Here is an 18,900-nt window from a genome sequence, read left to right as displayed (position 1 = left end):
TTTATATTTATGTCCTTGCTCTCACAAAAACCTCTGTGAACCTGAGAACACACAGAACCTGTTGACTTCTTGAAACCCAGACCAAAAAACTTACAAACAGAAAAATGCTTTGCGACAACTCTCCCATAAATATCAAATATTACTTCATATTTAATTTGTATCAGATCTGAGCCATTTACTTGTTTTTTTTTATGAATCTGAATATTTCTTTCCTTTTACATGATGCTTAAATTAGCCTGTTATTATTACAATATATTTCCAAGTGTAATTTTGCCTACCTAGGTTCCCTTGTTTTTATTCAGTTAATTTGTCCTACCTTCCTAATAGGTAACATGTCCGTTGCAAATTTTGAGCATCAGAATGTGTTGTATATGGAGTTTGATTAGCTTTCTGTTTCCAGTCTACAGACACAAACTGCACGTCACTGGATACAAGAGCACAAAAATACATAATGGGGTTTGCAAAGTGACATCTAAGGTGTGTATGCAGGTGAAGGATGACACACGTCTACAGACAATGAGTAGGAAGTCAAAACAGAACAAAACACAAGGATGTGAAAAAAGGGAGTGTACCAGAAAAAATATTTATGTTCAAATACTTTTTGCTTATATGGCTGATCATGGACCAAAATGAAAACTATAGATTAAAAAAAAACATGGTCAAAAGAAATCAGTGTTCCTCACAAAATTGATTCTTCTTCTTCCTATAATTATTGTTTGGACCGATAAATAGGGATAAACAGCTTAACAAATAAATGAGACAGGACAATAATCTGTAGTACCACAGGAGAGCAATAAGCACATTTAAGCCAAATGGGAAAAACAGGTTTATTTTTAAACTAGATACATTATCCTTCTACCACACATTTTGGTAGCTCAGATTCTTGGACACACCAGCAATAATGGATAGAAAACAAAAATAAAATTCTGTTTACAGGCAAAAACAAGTTTTAAAAAATATATATGTGGACAATCTAAATAACATGACATAACAATAATGGTACAAAAGAGGTATGAGGTACACTTAAGGGCGTACAATGTTCTCTTTTCTTGCCTCTTTTACATGATTTTAAATTCAGTGCAATGGAAACTCTTGAGTCCCTTTCATGTTTCAATAAGGCATATATGTGAAACTTAACACGTCTTATTATAGCGAGACATGGAGAACATGTTACAGGTCCCTCTGACAGGTTAATGAAAAAAAACCTTATAGTTGCATTAGAAACATGAATGTCTTCCTTCTTCATCGAACATATTTATAACCTACAATCCTCTCTGTTGTAATAAAAACAATGGTATAGATCATTTATGAGCACATTCCATCAAAAAGTAACAAAAATTAACAAACTACTACAGAACATGTGCAACAGTCTTTCAAGTGCCTCAGGTGTCATTATTTTCATTCATTATAACCAAAGTAAATACTGCAAAAAGACTCTGTCAGGGTCCAGTGCCATAAAGGTCCATTCATTTGTCTTCACTTCCTTCATGCTCCTTCTGTCAATGTCAACATATGTATATCTAAAGATGTAAGTTATGCTTTTTGTTTTTTATGGATATATTTTTACAGATTTTCATCCTCTTAATGTAGAAGCATTTCTTTGGTTGCCTTATTGATTGTGAAACTATTGGAGGCTTTTTTTTTTCATTAGATATAGGGAGTGACAACTTGGGTGTGATGATCTGACCATCATCTTTCAAACATCTTTCAAAAGATTCAGTTCCAGCGTGGCTTTGGACATCAACAAAACCCCAAAAAATATTACAAGGATTCTTGTGCACGTCACAAACAGGAAGTTTGGGAGAAATTTAATTCTTTTTTTTTTTTTTTTTTTTGCACGACTAAAAATCAACCAATAGTGATGGATGAAGCTGAATTAAAGAAAGGTGGGTCTTTTTGAGTCAGTGAAGGTGCTTTTTAAACCCGAGGCTTTTTGATGACAGTGATGATTTTATCTCCCGCCTCCTTCCTCCTTCCTCCTTCCAGGGTTTGTTCAGGGAGCTTGAAGTGACCAATGGGAAGAGCCTTAAAGATTCGACCCGGCTGCAGCAGCAAATCTTATCAAGTCTCTGATTCATGTCCTGCGAGTGGGATGATGAACACAGTGATGTCGTCACCTGAGCCCAGTTTCTCATTGGGTAGCCGCCAGCCGCGCTCTTTTAGTACACCTCTGGACCTCATCAACAGTTCCTGAGCTGCCAGTGTGTATCTGTGCAACATACAGAGAGCATGCATTCATTTCAGCAAGTCATCCATTTAAAAGGAAAAGAATAATTACAGCACAAAAAAAGAAAATTTCTGCTTATCTTACCTAAATCATGGCTTAAACACCCTATTCTAGTTCTTTTTATACTAGAAGCATTTTAGATATCCTACATAACAGCATAGTTAGGGTAAATATTTTGTTTTTAAGAATAAAAAGCTTTAAAAAAGTTGCATGTATGTACAAAAATATTCAAAATATTAAAATAACCCTTAAATATCAGTTCTAATGACAGCTTAGAGAATGGTTTATGAAACACATAGTTGGAAAAATGACGCAGGATTTGTCATCCCCTAGTGGACAAACTTGATACAACACATGCGAATTACAATTTTGTTTTATAAATATTATTCAGGAGGCAAAAGCGGGAACAGAAAATACAGTTTATGAAACTGTTTACCTCATTGGATCAGATGGGTCACAGCGTGATAAACAGGTGGAAACAACTTCTGCCACTTCCTTGTCTGTCGTTACATCCCACAGTCCATCTGTGCCCATAACCAAGACGTCATCTGGTCCGTGTTTGTTTTCATCCAGGTTGTAAACTTTCACCTGTGAACAATAGCAATAACATTTTGCTGTTTTTATTTACCAGGAAGGAGAGTCAAAAATATTTATGCTAAAATATCAAAAGTGATGGAATAATAGACAAATGTCAGATTTTCAAACTTCAAAAACTAGAACGTTTTTTTTATGTGACATTGTCCTGTACAGTTCGAATGAGTTGTTGAATTTTACAGAATGTGGGGAGAAAATCTGAAAAAATAAATAAGATGGAATAACCTACTGCATAGGTGTGAACAACCTGAAACACCAGTTTATTTAAACTCATTTAGATGACTTATGTTCGCAAACAAATTCCACATTATGTACTTTATGAATCATTATACAGTGGAGAAATCTGTCAATTATTGGAAAAAACATAAGGCCTCAAGAATATTTTTTTAATTTTATTTTAGTTTATTTTTCATAAACTAAAGAAAACACGTGAAGGCAAGTGTCCAACGAGGCCAACAATGATCAGTTTTTTCCCCTCCCAAAAGATAACGTAGAGGCTTGACGGAAACTCTGGGAGGAAAAAAAATATGTATGACACAGGGTATGCCCAAAAATCAAACATCAAACAGACTGTGCTCTATGCTACATTTTGTAGGTGCTGAATCCTTAAATGTGTTTTGGGTCCCACCTCTGATCACAGGATAATTTTCAGAGAAGTGCAGCCTTTGGAAACTGAAATGAAACCTTTCTTGTAACCCTGTGTATTTTTTTCAACTTTGGTAGGTCAATAAATATTTGGTTTTTTTCAGAACATGCTGAAAATCCCTAACATCAAATCAGAGACATATTTTCTGAGTGACTTTTAATAAGCATGTGATGGTCAGATCATCTTTAAGTTGAAAATACTCAGGTCATTTAGTGATCCTGTGAGCTGAGTGAGGCTTGAAACAGGAAATGAGAGTAAAGTGTGACCAGCAGATTGTCAATTTAGGTACATTTGCCCTAGAATGACATATGATGTCTAAAAAGGGTGAAAAACAGATTAGTACATAAAAAGACAATACACTTCTCTGTCAAGTGAGAGTCATACAAAAATGTAGACATGAGCTTAATTTAGCAAAATTGGTTCAACTGAATTTATTTTAAATTTTTGGTCATCATGAAAAAGGTTTTCAGTTATGGGGAAATGACTGTGGTTTATAAAGCCTGAGATTAGTGGCTCTGAGTTGAGATGAGGAAATGGTTACAAAGGTAAACACACTTTCCTGTAAACAATTTTTACTGTCTCATGTGACATTTCATTAGTTTATTCCTCTGGCAAAGGCCATATGCATTAAAATGTGTTGTTTTGATTATTTCTACATGATAAATGCTGCACTCCTCATTGAGCTTATACCAGGATTGAATATAGCTGCAGCCACATTCAGGTCAATAATGTGTGGTAAACAAGCAGAATGTGCAGATCACTGTTTTTCAATCACATCATACAAGACAATCCAGCAACAACACGACTATGATCTGTGTGTGCTTTCAGACGAGGCAGCTGGGATTGTGGAATTAAAGATGTATTAGTCATCCCTCGGTAGCATTTACCTGAGCAATATGCACAAAATGTGTTGGGCATTTCCACAAAACCCAACAGTAACTGTCTGCGCTCTGTGTTGGGATTCCCATTCTGGTTGTCCAAATGCATTTAGGGGTTAAAACAGAAAGAGGTATAACTTATCTTATGAATAATATTTATCATGTTGGAGTCTGGGGTATCACAAAGTAGCACTTTATAGTTCTTCAGAACTTTATGCGTTTCAGAGGAAAGAAATCATTCAATGCAGTAGGAGCCTGCTAATAGATAGTTAGATGTTCCTCTATTGCTACATTAAAATGAATGAGTCATTAAGCAGACTCCTACAGAACCTGATAGTATCCTATGGAGGTAATGCAATCAGTTTAATTAGCTTTGCTGCAACATGAACACAGCGTTGGCATCCATTGTTTTAGTATATATACATGTTATTATATATTATAGGCTGTATCAATAGTGAAGTAATGAAGAAAAGTAGATTTATTTATCTCTTATTTAACATTTAGCAATTTACAGATAGCTCCATTAGAGCTTCACCATGGCCGATGAGTGGTTGGAAATAAATGTTTTTCTGCAGACGGCTTCACAGTATAACAACCAAAATATTTCCAAGCTATTATCTCTGATTTTTATATATTTTTAAATACATATTGCAAAGAACGTTAATCCTTGCAAAAAAAATGTTAGTGGTGTACCAAAGTTTGTTGGATTTTGATTTTTTCTTACCCTAACGGATTATATTTAACAGTAATTCAATAGGAAAGAAGGTGGGTAGAAAAGGAGATGATATGCAGCAAATGTTTGTGTTGTGATTAAATATTTTGTGGAAAACTATTCAATGCCAAATAAAGTTAGTTTTAGGCCTGCAGGGGGTTTTAAAAAGAGGGATTGAAACCAGTCAACACAAGTGTGGTTTTGGGGTCATTAGCTTAGGTACATTTGCCCTAGATGTACCTACTATTACAGGCAGCTAATGACCTCTGAACTTAGAGTTCTTTAGTTTTGTTGCATTTGGTTTTAAGTGCTGTTATTTTATTTGAAGTTTATATTGTTTTTGATCATTCCTAAATGATTTTTGCTCTTGTCTGAAATCACAAATCTGAGCAGAAAGAAAAGCAATAACCAACCTCTCGAGCAGACCTTAAGGCCATAGTAAGAACTCTTTTCAGACGTGACACTGAAAAGGAAAGCTCAGGGAACAAGCGCCATTTGATCTGATCTTAAATTGACTGAAACAACTGAAGCAGAGACACGGAGGTGGCTCCTCCGGCTTAGCTGAGAGGTAGCTGGTGAAATTGAGACTCACCTCAGGGACGCATGACAGGAAGGGCTTGATGTAGATGTTGGAGTTGTACACCTTCAGGTCATGATCTCCCAGCCCACGAGTCACCCCAATTGTTGCCATTACACGAGCCTGCACACACGCATGGATACACACATGCACAGTGAGAATCACGTCAAACAGCAAAGTATTACACGTTTTTTGTTCCAGGATGAGCTTACGTTCCCAGAAAATCCAATTATGAAGGATTATTAGAAGAGAGCATGCTCTTTCAGAGAATAATGAAAACACTGAGCAGGTCTCATTTTTGTGCAAGCAGACATGGTATTCAGGGGAAAAACTCAGCAGAAAAGAGAATGCTTTAAAATAGAAAATTAAAGAAACATAATCTTCTCCGCTTTGATGAGAACAAATCATCCCAGGAAACAATGATATAAAACAATAAAACCCCTCTCAAAACATTATGATCAATACCAAAAAGAGTGACTTACACTGCCAATGTCACGTTAAAATGGTTACATTAAAATTGCACATTTACATCCTAAATAAATGTTAATTTATTACCTTTGGTTTTGAGAAGCACTTTACTGTGGTTTTCAGACTAATTTTATAGCCAATATTGAGCTTTTGTTTGTTTTTTTACCTTTTTTCCTTCTCCATATATCAGTGGGAACTTCAGATCATCTTCTACAATTGTCTTATAAGCCCTGCAGAGACAAAGCAAACACACAGATATTTGATTTGTAAACTTTCAGCCTGACTTTCTATGACATATTGCTGATGAGAGCAGTCTTTAGCTTGGGAACAGATAACAGGTGATCATTTTATGAACATTTATGGGTTGTATGATGTGAAGTATGAAGAGTTTTACCAGCCAGTCATGGTGTGGTCTCTGTAGAGCATCTTCTTGCCCAGCTCACTGTACTGGATCCTCCGAGGGAACTCAATGTGAGTGAACTCATTTCCCAGGAGTTCGGGCCTCAGGAAGCCCTGGAGGGTCACACATAATTAAAAGAGGCTGCATCAAACCAGAGAATGAAAGGATTTGACCAAATTATTTTCTAAAACAGATTTGTGTGACAGCAGAGTGAAACCTAATAACAATAATGATGATAAAAAAGTCAGTTTGTTCTTTGGGGTGTATGACAGAGCTACTAAAACAGAAAACTGATGATTTACAGACTTATGTGGAGTCAACCTAGATTACTGAATGTTTGCAATTAAAAACTGAGAAGTGTCAGGCATATGTAAAATGCAACAATACCAGATACTGTAGCCGCTGTCTCTCTGATTCAGGAGTGAATTCATTCGTCATTGGAATGACTTCATTGTTTCGTATAATTATGGCTCTGAAGAGACAAACGCAGAGAACAGAGCAAGAGTTTAGTCAGCAGTGAAGTTGCAAAAAAAGAAAAGCTTTCACAATGAATATTTACATGAGCTAAGAGCACTTACCTGCTGTCTCCAGCATTGGCTACATAGAGCTTTCCCATTAAATAAACGACAGCTAAGGCACAACAGCCACCAGAAATGGTGTAGGAAGTTTTTTCCTTTTCAATGAGGTCATCCTGTGAGTAAAAAGTAGAAATAAAAGGCTTCAGATTTCTCCAAGCATGATTTACAATTCATTCTTTCCTATAAAAAAATAAAAAAATGAAACGGCAAAGAACAAAGAGGCTTTGAAGAAAACATTTGCTTCAGGATGTTTATCAGCATTGTAATCAGAAGCAGACAGTAAAACTGCACCAAAGGAGGATATGATTCCAGAGTCGCAGATTCAGTCAAAATAGCCGTTCATGTGACAAGGATATTCTGACAACTTCATGAAGTGACAAAACCACTTTGTGAAAACCAAAAACACACCAAACACATCAGAGACAACGTTGTGGTTAAGATCAGAAACAAGTTAGAGAATAATTTCCAAGTCTTTGAACAACTCAAAGAGCTCTGTTCAAACCATCATCTGAAAGTGGAAAGCAATGTTTCAGTGATTGATATCCTCAGTTTTGAGGCCCATGCACTTTAAGTGTCCACTGGTAAACAGGAAGCGCAGCAAGATAGAGACTGAAAGCACATCCAATTTCCCAAGTACATGGCTGGATGAATACAAACAAAAAGGGAATAAATGTTGCAAAACAGACATAAAAAACAGCTATAAGACAACACTTATGAGTCCTGGTGTTTTACTTAGAGTTGTATTACGAATGAACTTCCACAATAAACTTTTCTTCTGTGACCAATTGTTGGATAAAGGCAGATTGTTGCTGAAGTATTGTCTACTTTTTAAAATCAGAACTACTGCTCCTCAACCGCTCCACAAACAAGGGGCCAAATTTTCTCAAGACAGCTGCTGAGCGAAATTACAACAGTCTTAACATCAGAGCCAAACCTACAATGAAATGGTTTATATCAAAGCAGTCATGTATTAGCTAAGTCCTTATGTAACTTCCTCTGAGAATATCTAACAACAGGAGATAATTCATGTTCATAGATGTTCTCTATTCACTCAGCTTCAGCTATTCTAAGTTTTTAAAAGATGAAAACTGGTAGAGACAAACCCCCCAGTTGCAGCTTTAATTGCAGGAAAAGGTAGTTCTTCAAAGTTATAACCCATGAGATGGAATACAAATGCACACCACACTTTTCAGATTTTTATTTGTAACATATCCCACTTATGTGCGGTTTTGTGTTGATTTTTCATATAAAATCTTTTAAAAAATTGTTGGGACACCATGACAAAATGTGGAAAAGTTCAAGCGGTATTAAAGCTTATTTTCTAACACAAGCATAATATGTCCTAATCCTCTCACCATCTGCTTGAAGGCGTTCTCTATGACTCCCATCACCAGGCTCTCCAGGCTGACGACCTTCTCCATGTGAAAGCGCACGGAGGCGTCGCAGACAGCGTCAGCGTCTTCTGCTGAGTCCTGCGTTCCTCCTTTTTTTGCCTCTGTCTGGAAGGGGCTCCCATTCTTGGCCAAGCAGATGGGAGGTGCACTGTTGGGATTCTCCAGTAGGTGGCAGATCTCTCCGAGGCCGTCTCTGATGATGCGATGGAGAAGCTTGGACGCCATGATGGCAGCGCCAGAACCTGCGTGGCCATCGAATACCCCCCAGAAGTGGAGAGGGATCCCTGTGTTGTCCTACAATAGATACATAAGAACATAAAATCCATAAAAACAAATCATACACGTTAATTTAGGAAAGTTAATTCATTCTTAAATTATTTGCCAGTTATTCCAATAATAATAATGTCATCATGATTAATCTGATTGTTTCAGCACTAATCGAGTTGCATTATTTTAGTGCAAGAATAACAAAAAAATCTATCTTCTTTAATGTTAATGGCAGCCCAGTCATTTTTACAATGGCTCTCAATGAGTAATGGAGAGGCAAAGGAACGAGTCTCCTTAGGGCTTTTGCTGCTTCCATATGATGCAATGAGTGTTGGAAACGTGTTTGAACCTTCGTGTCTGCAGACATGTTTACAGGCCCAGTTAGCTTGGCTGACTGGTAAATAAACTGACTAGACATCTGCTTATCCCTCAGATGCTGCACGCAAGAGGGGGGAGGGCAGGACAAGAGATGATGTCATTCGTTTACTCCTAATGTCGGAGGAAAATGTGTGTGTATGAGTGTGACCTGAACAAGTACTGACTGAAAGATGTAAACAGGTGTTAAATGGCCACACATGGAGTTCATTATGCAGACACATTAGATTTTATAATGCTATTCTTACATTGATGGATACTCACTATTTTTAACTGATGGACAACGATGATAACCGATGATTGCACCATCTGGGTAGTTTTTTTATTACGTTTATGTGACTGTCTGACATTAAGCAATGGCAAAGTGTTAACTGTCTTCAGTAAATCGCAAATAGGACAAAATGTCCCAAGGTGGACCCTGACAGAAGGATTCTACAACTTTGTTAAAATGTTGCAAATTTAAACTCAGCTGTTCCAAGTTTATTTATATAGTGTATTTAAAAAGAGCCACGACTTTGAGTTGACAAAATTTCTAGTAGTGCAAAATGCTATGTGTTAGCTAACCTTGACTGCTGCCTCTTTAACATTATGAAATATCATCTGAATAAATCAAAAGTGGGACTTTGACTAGGCCAACTCACAATCTCATGTATTTTTGCCTATTTGAGGTGCCTAGATGCAGACCTACTGGCGTGCTTCAGAATGTTCTTCTGCATCAAAGTGTGTTTGAGCTTAAGGACACAAACTGATAGAAAGTCATCATCCTTCAAGATTTTCTGGAAATGAGAAGAATTTTCTGATTTCTCAATTATGGCAAGTTATTCAGGTCTTGAAGAAGCAAAGCAGCCCCACACCAACACACTACCACCACCGTTTGACTCCAGGTGTGATGTTCTTATTTTGACAAACTGCTTCAGTTTTGTGTTAGATATTAGGGGGCAAATAGCTTTAAGGAATCCACTTTTTACTCTTCTGGTCACAAAAGTCTTGGTGATTGTCAGGATGTTTTTTAATAAAAGTTATTGTGCTAGTTACAGCTTCCTAACTTGTATGATTTCTGCTAGGCTTCATATTTCTGCTCTCTCCTCACAAGAAAGTTGATCAGACTTTTAACTGGGGATTTTTGTGTGTGCTCTTAAAAACGTTCTTATCAAAGAACATGAAACTTAATCATGTTCCTAAACTACATGAATAGACACAGTTAGAGACTTTCAGTGAAGTTGATTCAAGATATAAAACAACTTGAAGTGCATCACTCCAAAGGACCTAGCTGTGTAGGTCAGACTGAAATCTGTTATCAACGGTAATTCCCTCCAGCCTTTGACTAGACCATTCATTCCTCGTTGGCTGTTTTTGCTCACCCCGTTGTCATCTACGAGAGTGGAGTTTCGGTGTTTGCTGCTTGGTTTCCTCACAAACAACTTCTCACACGACGCCTGGTCTTCATTCAGCATGCTCTTCCCCGCATTGATCGCCCTGATGGAGGAAGATACAGTGAATTAAAAAGGGGGCGTTGACTTTGATGATTCATAAAAGTCATTTTGGTCCTTCTGACCACATACTGTATGATTTCTGCTATCAAAGTCCTTATGTGGTCAGAAAAAAAAACCCTTCTGTGCCTCACTGTTTACCATCACTAACACTGAGGTACAGAGGGGGAAAAAATAGGACAGGATGCAGTCTTGTCCCAGAGGGAAGCTGTAGTAGAGATTAAGTGTTTTATGATGAGATGATGATGATGGTGGATAATGGCCTTAGAGTAATGCACTGTCTCATACTGTATCATCAAGCAGAATCATCTGTCCTGTTGTGCATTGCAACAGAATTTATTGAAACTGCTGGGGAGGAGAAAAAAGAATCATAACAAGTTACAAAAGATTGCAACAGCATGCAGCCTTCTGTATGAACATTCTGATTTAATTTGTAATATATACCATCGTAGAATGAAGTAATATAATATCATTATAGTGCTGACTTTGCAGAGAAAACAATCTCTATTGACTGATTATTTTCCCTTTTCTGAAAGGGGAATAGGCTGTAAACCCCAAGGCTTATATAATCATCCTAAATTACAAACGTGTTACCAAACATTCACCAAATTAAACATCAGGAACATGTGGAGTCAGATTCCTGGCCTCTTGGTAAATGAGAGAGTTCATCATTCATTCTGAAAATCTCAGTTTCCTCAAAGTCAAGAGGGAAAGATCTGTCTCATCAGCTGAGCTGAGCTGGATGTTATTAAATTCAAACCAGGCATTATTATCATACACACCAATTTAACTCAAAGCTAATGAAATATATCAATCAGAGGTGCTATAATTTCCCATGGAAACTAAAACCTGCCTGGAGGAGAAAGGAAACTAAATTGGCATCTAATCATGGTGTTTTGGAAACAGTGTAAAAATATCCACTGGCATGGTCAAGCTGCCACATGGGGTGAAGCTGGAAAGGCAGCAATTTGGGCTTCATACTGCTAGGTTATGTAACGTTTTCAAGCTTAATTATAGATAAGTGCTACATTAGCACATCTATGCAGCTATTGAGCAAATTTTCTTTATTGTCATGAAGTACCTCTGGGGATTTCTGCTGCTTGTGTTTTCACTGAAAGAAAAGTTAGAGAAACAAGTTAGAAGTGTAAAAGAAATCTAAAACCGAGCCTGATACTGGAAACTTAGTGAATAAGAGATAGGAGCACCATTAACTAAACCATAAATCTTAGTTAATTACAGTCACATAAAATCATGGATGATTGTTTGTCAGATACAAATATACTGGATGAGGTTGAAATGACCAAATCTGGATTACATAAAGCCTTGTCAGTGTCTAATCATTTGAAAGCAGTGAACAGGCATCACCGTGTCCTGCACTGCGGTGCCTGCATTGGGTCTAATGACTGTGAAGAATTTTAAACCTCCTGATTGTCGTGTCCACTTTCTGCCGGAGCCGGGACTTTTCTCAGAAATGCAGAAGCATGAGTGGCGAGAAACAACTCCTCATCTGTTCTGCAGCATGATCACAGCAATTCTACAAGCGCTCCTTCTATTCGGCTCTGCTCTCCATATTAGTTGCTGTGCTATAGCTTCAGCTGAGCTTAGTGATTTTTTTTTTCCATCAAGGTCATGTGGAAGGGTTGGCAGCATTGAGGCAGAAAATTGTCCAAAACCTCTGAGCTTTGAAGAAAATTTGGAACAAATACAGAAGGCATGCTTTTGATTTGCTGTTACCAGATGGATTTCTTCCATAAAACCTTTTATAAACCTTTCTGAGAAGACGTGATTAAATGTTCTCTTTTTCTGTATCCTGAATGTTCTGATTCACAATAAAAGAGTCAGTGATAATTTAGTCACATGAACTCAGTGAGCTATAATTACACGTTGGTGTTTGCTGCGTGGGTGGATTTCACTTTAAACCCGCAGCTCCAGCCTCCCCTTGCATGTGCGTGAACTCCATCCCTTTGCTTTCTAACTGTCAGATGACTGAAAACCAAACTGTTCACTGTCTGGAGAATCAGTCTTTCTCCTGCTGTATGTTATGCAAGGAAAGTTCAAAAAGAGGAAGTGAAGAGTTCCTGTGAATTCTTTTATTGCGGCTGACGTGCTTTTTACATGTGATGCAATTGCCTTTCTGCAGGCGTCATTTCTGAAACATTTTAAGGTTTATTAAAAACCATACCTAAAAAAAACCAAAAAAAAAACCAGAAGATCTGACCAATCTTTAAGAACTACTTGTAACACTTAGACATTTTCTCAACAAACTGTTTCCTGTTTGCCGAGTATGAGCAAAGCTGCGTCTTCTGGAAGTTGACTGATTGACAAACACCACAGGGCAGGTTGCACAAAATCGTTCACAGCCCCATGAAAAACATGAAAGAATGAGACTCTTCATGCTCTGAATTCCTTTGCAGGAGGAGGAAGCTGCTTAGCGGCACATGAAGAAATGAAAGCTGACTGACAGGGCAAGCCAGAGTATACACCCAAAGTGAAAACAAGCACTACTCTAACTCGAGCATTGTTGGGAACATAATGCAGCTGCCATGATTAGGGCATTCTGAACGTGTACATTGTGTCCTACAGTAAATTTAGTCTGGACACAAGATGAAATGAAGGATGATGGTGTTAAAGTGACAGCTTCATATGTGAAACAGGTGCATATTTATAGCATATTAGCACATCTGCATCCCTAACATGATCATTGACTGAATATTGTCTATTGTTGGTTTAAAATTACAGTGAAATGTTAAATGTATTGTTTTTTTTACTATCTTATCTTGGATAACAAAGGGAACACTGACGATTAATAATCATGTCTTTATATCAACATATATTTTCCTCTGTGCAGTTGTTTGTGTTGGCCTTGAATATTTGTTGTTGTTCTCTGTCTGTATCTGTTATTTCATGAATCTTTAATCACCTATGTTTATTGTCACTAATAAAACATTTATGAGGATCAAAGTACTTGAAGCTTATCTTTACTTTGAATTTGTTCTGTTCTCGAAAGTAATGATTTTCATCATCCAAAACAGAATAAACAGGAAGATGTAATTTATGCATCGTGTACATCGACGCTTCAGGTGAAAAATATATTCTGCAACAATGTGCAAAAACCAGTACACATAAAAATGCCTTCTATAGTCATGTCAGACCAATAAAAAAGCACAACTAACTTCTAATTGCCTCCGAAAATGCAGAAAGTGTGAATGTTAGGCCAGCAGGGCAGCCTCCAACTGGACAGCTTCCATCTGCACTATCTGGACATCACTGTTCATTCTCAGTAGGGCACCGGGGAAAAAAAGTACTGAACAAAATGGACAAGACCAACAGATGCTCCACATCAGTTGTGTGAGGATTAAAATGTCTGCCTGCTAGATTTAAGACTGCTATTGGCCAAATCATTCTGACGCTGATACAGAATCAGAATGTAATTGTGTATCAGAATTACAAGAATACAATCAGTTTTGTATTCTGGGTTTATCACACCTTATTTCGATATGAACAAATTGACTAATAAAATGAGAATAAATCAACTAAATGAATAGTTCAGAACAGTTTAAATGGGGTTCATAATCTATCCGTGTTACCATTTTGATTTTGTACAAACCAACTCCAGCTTTATTGAAACTGAGCCAAGAAAGAAGTGGACCTCAACCGTCTTAAAACAACCACACGATAGAAATTTTCAATATTTTTTCTGTTAAACAATAAACTTCTCTCATGTTCAACCTGTCTTTTGGGATCTTCAGTACTCCTGTGGCTTACAGGACAGCAGTGGGTTCTGAGCTGCTATACCTTATGCCTTGGGCCGGCTTCATCTGTGAAGCCGGCTCTGTTGTAACTAATACAGACTGACATGTCTGTAGGAATAACAAGCAATATTTTGTTATTGCAACAAACACAACTGTGCAGTGCCACAAGATTAGGTTTACAGCTTGAAATGCATATGTAGCAAAAAGTGCATCAACAGTAATCTAGTGGGTGTGATTCACATGAGGGTAGTTGTATAATATTGTCTGTTGTCCAACAGCAAGTATTGTGACATAAATAATACCTAAAATTGGTAGAAAGCAGCATTTGAAAGTGTAGGGTTAGAGGCCGGCCTTTTCACTTCAAAATAAAGTTGAGTTCTATAAACTTGTAAAAACTGTGTGCTCAATGTTGATGTCTGTGTTCTGGACTGTATGAACTTCTAACAGCTTAAGCGTTGGCAGATCAGCTGATAATGCTGCATCCTGTAAACTGCACCAGCTCTAATGCTGTGGTTACAGTTTCTGTGACTTATACACCAAAGTCGTTTGCTGCAGAGTGCGGCATGACTGCTCAAGCTAAACCATAGCCTGATAAGGCCCGTCCAGCCTTCAAGGAGTCCCTGCTGACTTTGTTTGTTTGTTTGTTTGTTTTGTATGAGTCAGCCTTTTTCCTTAAAAGTTCAACACACGGTAAGGAGCAGCCCCACAAACTGGTGGACTGAACCTTGTCTCACACACAAACACACACATGCATTAGTTTGGAATGTTAGAGTTTTTTCTCTCTCTTTTTTTGGCTGCAGGAGTCAGTTAGCAGTACATTTTGGAATGAAATGGAGCAGCTATCTCCTGACACAGGAATCACTTTCTGCTTTGCATTTCCACATGCACAAGTGATCCATTTTATTTTGGGTGCATGAGAGAAGGACGCAGGCGTGCAGAAATAGCAAACATCTCTTTACAATCGCATAGCTGCTATCAGATATTGTGGTCAAAATGTTTCAGAATCAAACCGAACAGATCTGACAGCAGCCAGCATGCAAAGATATTAGACCTCACTGGTGACTAATCAGCTCAGATGTGGACAGCGGTAGCTCTGTCTGCCACTCTAGTCATCACTGGGCTGCTGCAGCGCGTCGGAGCTGCTGCAGCAACAAAACCCCTCAACAGGCCTGGCATTAAACTGTGACTCATTGCAATAGATTTAATAAACGTCAGGAGTCTGAATAATACATGGATGCACTCACTCTGCGTATCCCGCCCCCCAGGGAAGCTTGGTGCCTCTCTTTAACGTGACCACCGGCCGTGAGGCGTGTTCGGTGGAGTACTGCAGGAGCTCCGGGGTGAGATCCAAGAAATCCGGCCGGCCGTAAGGGAAGCGATGCGGCAAGCCCTCCTGTCCGCTGTTCTGGCCTCCACCTGAGTGATGGTTGTGGTGGTGGTGTCCGTGAGGCATCATCCCCCCGACCAAGTTGGACATCGCGTTTTTAACTTTGCTGATCATCTTCGGCACCCCGATCAAAAGGAAAATAAAAAAGAAAAAAAAAGAAAGAAGGAATCGGGCGGAATAAAATTACACGCGATGCGATATCACGGTGGAAACGGACAGCGGCGAAAAACAACAACGCGAGAACACGGCGACAGCAATCATTTCAGGAAGCGGTTGTTTTTCCTCCTTGGACCCATGTGACAGCGTTCAGATAAGCAGACGCGAGGTTTTCCTCATTCAAACAGAATAAAAAGCCTCCTTGGCTTGCGCATGGGCCGTGATCCGGCAGGAGGCTGTGGATCATCTGACAGGGTTGGGCTCCACAGGGATGTGCAGCCAGGCGTGAAAAATTCACAGGCACCCAAATATCTGGATGACAGATCTTCAAACTTCTTCTGATATCACATTTTACGCTTAAGTCTTTTTTTTACTTCACAAATCTGCCACTGGCCAACATAAGGGAAGTTCTGGTTGACACTGACAGGCATGTATCTCAGTTACTTTCTGATTCGTTGTGATGTAACTGTGCTCTATTAGGCTATCTCCAACTTCCGCCTTTCTGGCTCACCTAGAATATGACATCTCATCTGGTTGAGAATCTCCAAATTTCTTTTATTAAAAAAAATAAAAAATGATATAACAAGTTACAAAACTAACAATCCTCTTATATCTCAGTCAATATTACAAATTCAAAATGTCTATAGGATGGGAAAATATTCTAGGGGTACAATTATTAGTACCACTGGTGCCTTGCATTAAAAGGTCCAAATCCCAGCAGGGGTCTTTCTGCATAGAGTTTGCATATCTCTCTGGGTTCTCTCAGAGCACCCCAGCTTCCTTTCACAGGCCTAAATGGTGACATGAGGTTGTAAGCTGTTTGTTACAGTGCTAATAAGAATGGAAACTAGGAACTGAGTATTACCATGGCTGTAGTGAAACAGCCATGACAGTGTTATTTTGTTGGGATGTGTTTCTGCAACAGGAGCCTGTTAACTAAGATGAGTAAGAACTCATGAACAAATCATTTTTTGAAGGATTTAGCACCTATGTAGTTCACCGAAATTCAATGTATTAATCTCAATGGGAAATTAAATGTTGTAACTCTCTGTATTGACATTTCTTCAGCAAGTCATTATAGGTGTGAGCAAGTCGAGAGAGATACAAATTTCAGTGTTTACACTTCAACAAGAAATCCTGAAGGGTATTTGAACTTCAAAATTAAACAGACCAAATGAACAGACATATATTTGAACAGTTTTCAATATTATAGAAAATAATGTTAATAGCTCATTTTGATATTCACATAAAGTTCAAATACATTGCCCAAGGAAAAATACATCAACTAAGATTTAACAATATTGTAGCATCATTAAAACTTCTCTTTTTTCACCCAACAATTTAAAAGCATATGACTGACACCAATTTGAAAACGGTCAAAAATTGGAACCCAAAGTGTAATGTCAGTAATGTCATGCAGTTTTTTAGTCCTTTATTTAGTGTCACCTGCACAATGCATATTTTTTTTACATTTGTTTTCCCAACACAACTAACAGGAACACGTTTTGAATTTAAATATTTCCCTGCTGGTTGTAAGTCTTTCTAAACACATCTGTGTGACCATATTTGTACTTTTGACAATTTCTTTTTAAGCAAAAAACATTTTGAATCAACAACAGAAAATAAAAAGGCACATCACTATCTGGCTTCCTCTTGTAAAGGGAAAGAACAAAGATGCATTATTCTGGTAAAATGTTGCCCCCAAGTGTACTTGCGCTTAATAACAACTTAAAAAAAAGACACTTGAGTTGCAGTCATTCTTCAAATTACAAAAAAGAACTTCCAAATTACAATCAACCCATAATAAGTGGAAAAAAGAAGTCATTTTTTTCATTGCTCATATCACACTCAATTACTTCAGTGTTTGGATGAGCAAAGAAAGCACAATGAGAAGTGCTTGTTTTGTTTCTGCATGAGTGGAACCTATCTGAAGAACCTGCTGTTGAGTTACATAATTTATTTTGTTGTTTTTTTCATTTTATTTTTTTCATTTGACAACCAAGCATCTATGATGGGTGAAGGACAGCAGACAAATTGAACAGCCCCCACAGCACAATGTGCTTTAACAAAAACGTCCTTCTATAGGCACTTAGTCACCTGCAAAAATATATAGTCGCCTTAACTTTTGTCACATTGCAACCACAAACTTAATTGTATTTTATTGACATTTTCTGTCTTATCATCATGAGGATAAGAAAAAAAAACATTAGAAGGAAGCCATTAGTTGTGTTTCCAAGCAATGTAGTGAGTTTAGCAAACATGTAGGAGAGTCCAGGTTTTTGATATGGTTCATCTTCATCACTCAGCCTACAGTAAGAACTACAAATGAATAATGTCTTGCAAAAGTATTAAGCAAATATTTCATTCTCCTGATGTGCAGACCTGCTTGAGACAAGACTTGCAGTTGTAATTTTAGCAAATCATTTTAGTACTGTACTGAGTTGGGGAACTGAACACCATTATTTTTATTTTTAAGAATTTTGTAGCACCTTACTTTCACTTTATGGTTAGGCAACAGTTTGTGTAGGTCTATAAAATAGCATTCCAATAAAATACAAAGAATTGTACAATGAAACTCTCATAAGTCTATAAGATTCTGCAAGAGATCATGCACACAGATTATGAGTTGTTGATTGTCGCATTCTGATATTTATTTTTCAATTTCTTTCTTTAAAAGGCAGCATTACTGAGATCAAGGTAGTAGTAATGTGTTTCCTTTTTAAGGAAAACTACAACTGTATTAGAGTCACACAAAGGCAGTCGTATTGACAGGACTGTTATTTCTCTTCATAGTCAAATAAACTGATCCACATAACATGCTGTGCCACAAATGTAATTCAGAATGTTTTACATCAAGCTTAACAAATCACCATAAAACACACGGTGAGTATTTTATTTTAATCTTTCTGAAATTTATAGTAATGGCTTTTAAAAATGTTGTTGAGATATTTTTATATAACGTTTAGAACGTTAACTTTAACAAAAGCCATCTATTTAAG

The 18,900-nt window shown here is 37.6% G+C and overlaps 1 protein-coding gene across 1 annotated transcript; it reads right to left on the bottom strand.

The window, feature by feature from the left end:
* Positions 1-813: 813 nt before the first annotated feature.
* ppm1j (protein phosphatase, Mg2+/Mn2+ dependent, 1J) lies at positions 814-16,187 on the bottom strand. The gene is made up of 10 exons (XM_055050445.1): positions 15,603-16,187; positions 10,478-10,592; positions 8,436-8,768; positions 7,081-7,193; positions 6,890-6,974; positions 6,497-6,615; positions 6,269-6,332; positions 5,650-5,757; positions 2,664-2,815; positions 814-2,209 (listed from the first exon to the last, which is right to left on the bottom strand). Exons 1-10 carry the CDS (start codon positions 15,857-15,859, stop codon positions 2,062-2,064), a joined length of 1,494 nt encoding a protein of 497 aa, XP_054906420.1. The 5' UTR covers positions 15,860-16,187; the 3' UTR covers positions 814-2,061.
* Positions 16,188-18,900: the final 2,713 nt, after the last annotated feature.

The sequence above is a fragment of the Poeciliopsis prolifica genome, unplaced genomic scaffold (genome assembly GCF_027474105.1).
Source record: "Poeciliopsis prolifica strain line A6 unplaced genomic scaffold, Auburn_PproV2 SCAFFOLD030, whole genome shotgun sequence".
NCBI classification, from domain to species: domain Eukaryota; kingdom Metazoa; phylum Chordata; class Actinopteri; order Cyprinodontiformes; family Poeciliidae; genus Poeciliopsis; species Poeciliopsis prolifica.
This window is presented reverse-complemented; position numbering and strand designations above follow the sequence as displayed.

What these genes read in the sequence shown, in the direction of transcription:
- ppm1j (XM_055050445.1), bottom strand. Translation starts at nt 15,859, where the DNA reads ATGATCAGCAAAGTTAAAAACGCGATGTCCAACTTGGTCGGGGGGATG. An exon ending in TGGGGGGCGGGATACGCAGA is followed by an intron (nt 10,593 to 15,602) that starts GTGAGTGCATCC and finishes TTCCTCCATCAG; the next exon opens with GGCGATCAATGCGGGGAAGA. An exon ending in GACCCATCTGATCCAATGAG is followed by an intron (nt 2,210 to 2,663) that starts GTAAACAGTTTC and finishes TATGTTGCACAG; the next exon opens with ATACACACTGGCAGCTCAGG.